This window comes from Copadichromis virginalis, linkage group LG14 (genome assembly GCF_057382275.1).
Source record: "Copadichromis virginalis isolate Kocher_CV1m ecotype Utaka linkage group LG14, C_Virginalis_male_GT1.1, whole genome shotgun sequence".
NCBI classification, from domain to species: Eukaryota; Metazoa; Chordata; class Actinopteri; order Cichliformes; family Cichlidae; genus Copadichromis; species Copadichromis virginalis.
Window position 1 is genome coordinate 23,472,773 of NC_140631.1, and position 4,188 is coordinate 23,476,960.

Genomic DNA, 4,188 nt, shown 5'->3' on the forward strand with positions numbered 1-4,188 from the left:
GTTGCCAATGTCACTGTAGTCAATTTGATGGTAACTCTGTTTTGTGTTTTTTCTCTTTTGCTCCACAGATTTCCACAAGGCCGCTCCTTATGTGGTCACCGGGAGCGTAGATCAAACGGTAAAAGTTTGGGAGTGTCGCTGATTTGGACCTTGAGAGGATTGGACCACAACCCCTGACCACCCAGGCGCTCCTCCTGCCATCCCACTTACCCTTTCACCTCCCTCCCTCCCTCACCTTAAACCCGAACCATCTCCTCCCTCCTTCCCCTCCACCCCCGCACATCTCGGTCCCCTTCTGTCGCACTCACCGCCATGGTTATTTACCCATCGCGCTCTCTCTGGTCCAGTAATTTTTATTTTATTTTTTTTGTCCTTCTGTGTAAATTATTCCTGGATGTAGATCGAGCTATTAAATGTTACACAAAAGTATTCTTGCATGGTAATCCAAAATTGTATACTGTAAATTTACATGACGTTGTCTAGAAGTACCATAGGTTTAACAACGGGGCTCGCGGAGCCTCCACCGACCAACCGAAGGCGGATGTTTTTGACTGGGTGTGAAACGTAGGGCACTAAAAACCGATAATTTAAGAAATGACAGTGTCTTTATGTGTAAGATTTATTTTTGTCAATTTTTTTTATTTAGGATTTTTCTTTTTCCCCCCCTCTCTCTCTCTCTCTGTTATTTCTCTCCTTCACTGTCGTAGTCTGTCGGTGCCTAGCTCGGTGAAACGTTTAAGAGACGAGGCAGGAGAAACGTATATGTGGGGCTTTGTTATTGAAATAATCTGTAGCTTTATAACATCACTTCTCAAGTGTGCATACCATTTCTCTTCATGTGGATCTAGGTAATATTTTAATGGCTGTATATACGAATGTTTCAAACTGTGTCCTTGGACCTCGGGGGCTTGAAAACGGCTTTGTACTCATTGTCACGGCGGCACATGAATTGCTGCTGGGCTTTAGATAAATGATCCCATTTTTAAAATGCGTGGCTTTGCGAGTAGCTACACTAAGCTTGTTTTTTCTTCTTTTGTTTTTTTAAAACAAGAAGCCTGATGTAGCGAGCGAGTTTCGCCGTCAGTGAGCGCCCTGGTCGCTGAGCAGACTTTGGGGATTACACCCGTTTAATCTGAGTAAAGATCTCGGGCGCGCCTCCCTTTTTAGGAGATTTTTTCCCTTCACCTCCTCAGTCAGACCCGGCCGGATCTCGTAGCCACGTCTCTCGCCTCCTGACCTGGTTGGATGTGGCGGGGGGGTTTGGAGCACCAAAGGAAAGTCTGAAGATGCTCAGTTATCCCGCTTCGCCCTCTGAAGGCTTAAAAAAAATAACACAGTGAACTGGCTAATACACGACAAGGAGTCAAATTGAGCGCCCCCCAGGTTCCATATCTGGCATGTGCAAGGGTCTGTAATTTTTGAGTTATACCTTGTGCATAAAGAAATCGGTTTTGAGTACTGAAATAATACAAAGAAGCCAGTTTTCTGTGAAAATAAATGTAAATTTAGCTTGTTATCAATTAAGAAGCCTGGCAATTTTTTTTTACTGTCGCCGTAAACTGATAACCCTAGCCGGGAATGAGGATTAGTGAGGAAATGCCGGATAACTGCGGAGGTCGTCTCGTCTGGACGGTTTATACTTTAGCTCTTTACCCTGGAAACGCTTTCCTGAACTGAGCAGTTTGTCATATTTCAGACCTGCTTTACAACAAAATGACTGGGTTTGTATCTGCAGCTATCCTTAGAAAAACCCTGAAACTATTCTGATTGTCAAACCACGTCTTTATTGATATATGCAGAGGTGTCAAAACTCATCTTAAAGGGTACAGAGAAAGACAACACTAACACCCGAGGGTCTCCACAGACAAATCTCTCCTGAGTGGGTTTCCTCAAAAGTTCTGATTTTTGGATTAAATGCTGAAGAGACAACCATTCCACTTCCCTCATAGGACACAAACATAATGAAAAATAAATGAAACATCTTGCGTCTAGCTGTAGCTGCCAAGGTGATTCGTTAATCTTGCACATCCCTGTTTTTTTTTGTTTTGTTTTTTTCACTGAAGCTTTGTTCATTCACTGGTGATCAAAGACAACAATGATGTTGATGAAGCGTTTAAATTAAATTGAAAAACAAAACACTTATAATTTCCGATTAGCCGTGTCATTCCAGTGCATCTCTTGGCTAATAAAGAATTCCACTGCTTTAACCGATCTTCTTATCTTAGCTTCTTTGCCAAGTTTTTCCTCTCTTCCTGTGTGTAACTGGATGTGGTGATCTGCTGCTCAAGCTCTTGCTAGTGGCCACTGTGAGCCTAAATGTGACCTGGTGATGTAGCACCGCTGCATGTAAGCCTGCGCCCAGAGGCGGAGCTGTCGGAACGTGACGTTTTAAATGATTTGGTGAATGATTGACTTAAAAAAAATTGGTGAATGAGTGCTTATTTGCCTTCTTCCTCTTCAGCGTTAATGATAATGGTGCCACGCTGTTGGAATCACAGAGAAATCGAGTAATTGTTCTTTCCCCAAACTGATCCGGGTTCGGACAGCTCTGATCTCTGGTTGTAGGACAGCTGGTTTTGTTGTGTGATGCTATTCGAGGGAGGTTTGACAGCCTCCTCCTTCTGTACATGTAATGGGATTGTGGCAGACTAGGATGTCCCAAAGGAGAAACCCTCTCTTTCAGGAAATATTACTGATGTCTCCCTTTTGGTGCAGTGCCCCTCTGCCCCCTTGCTTTTTTTTTCTCCCTATAAGCTGTTTTTTCTCCGTACAGAACATTTCGTCAGAAGCTTTGGATGAAGAGAGTACATTTTTGTAGTACAGTTTGGCTAACAGAGATGCCAACGTGTTAAATGTTCTAGCTGAAGCCAAAAATGGAGACATTTGTCTGTACAATCGGGTTTATCTTGAGAAAGCAGCCTCCTTGGGGGTCCAGATGCTGCAACCAGCCTTTTTGAAAAGTCTCCTCAGGATCACTCTGACATGCCAGACCACAAAATGTAAAGAAAACTTATGCCCCTCCTTGATTTTACTTCAAGGAGGAAGGTGATGATCAGAGGTCAGGACGATGTGCGTTCTGTTTATTTTGTAATAATCGGTTGGGGGAGGGGGAAAAAGAAGGAAAAAGACTAAAAGCAAACCTACAACATGGCTGACAATGTATGCAAGTGTTGGGAAAATCCCCTTTTGACATTCGCAGGTCCAAAGCAATCCCTGTGCTGCTCTGGTCTGGTGTGTGAAGGGACCGACGGACAGCTTTTTACTGTCTGTGGGTCGTTTCCCTCGGCCCTCTGTAACCTGCCTGTGAACCACACACGAGGACTTCAGACTTCACAACAAGCTCCTACAGGAGAGCTCATGATGTTATCGCCACTATGGTCTCACTCTTCACACAGCAAACTGTTAACAATATACCTGGATGTCATTATTGTTTGCGATATAATAAAAGAAGAAAATCTACGTCTGCGTCACCTGATTATTTCTTTAGAGAAGCTAGCAAGGGGCTCTGGAGAGATGGGTATTGGTGGGGTGGGGGGGGCAGGCAATCAGCCTTTTATTTTATTTTTTTTAAACAATTTGCATGCAGCATGGTTGTTGGTGCTATACAGGCTGGCCTGAGTATTTCAGAACCTGCTGACACACACACGCACACAGACACCTTTAGAGTTTACAGATGATGGTCTGAACAAGAGAAAGTATCCAGATGTGTCAGTATGTCAAAAGAGACATAGGAAGGCAACAATAACTCAAACCATCCCTTACAACCAAGGCAAGCAAAAGACCATCTGTGCTGTAGCAGAAGACCACACCTGGTGCCACTTTTGTCAGCTAAAAACAGGAAATTGAGGTTACAATTTGCAGTCTTATCAAAATTGGACAACAGAAGACTGGAAAACATTGTCTGGTCAGAAGGTGAGTTCAGACGGGAACAGGTCTGATCCTCCGTGGATTCAAATAGAGCAATCCTGCTTTGTAGTTCAGGTTGGTAGTGTTGTAACGGCGTGAGGGATGTTTTCTTGGTACACGTTGGACCTTACTACCAGGTGAGCATTGTTTAAACACGGCAGCCTGTGTGAGTATTGTTGCTGACCATGTGTACCCACAGTGTGTGCCATGTTACAAAGTTCAAATCATCCGCGACTCGTTCTCTATACTAAGGCATCTGCATGCCAATCCAACAGAGCACCT

The 4,188-nt window shown here is 43.9% G+C and overlaps 1 protein-coding gene across 2 annotated transcripts in view; it reads left to right on the forward strand.

Annotated features, from left to right (window-relative positions):
• LOC146693971 (lissencephaly-1 homolog) overlaps nucleotides 1-3,459 on the forward strand; it is a 38,345-nt gene extending 34,886 nt beyond the window's left edge. For both annotated transcript variants that reach the window (XM_085429997.1, XM_085429998.1), the window contains exon 11: nucleotides 69-3,459. In XM_085429997.1, the coding sequence (XP_085286123.1) occupies nucleotides 69-142 (74 nt within the window). In that variant the 3' untranslated portion in view covers nucleotides 143-3,459. The remainder of the gene's footprint in view (nucleotides 1-68) is intronic.
• Nucleotides 3,460-4,188: the final 729 nt, after the last annotated feature.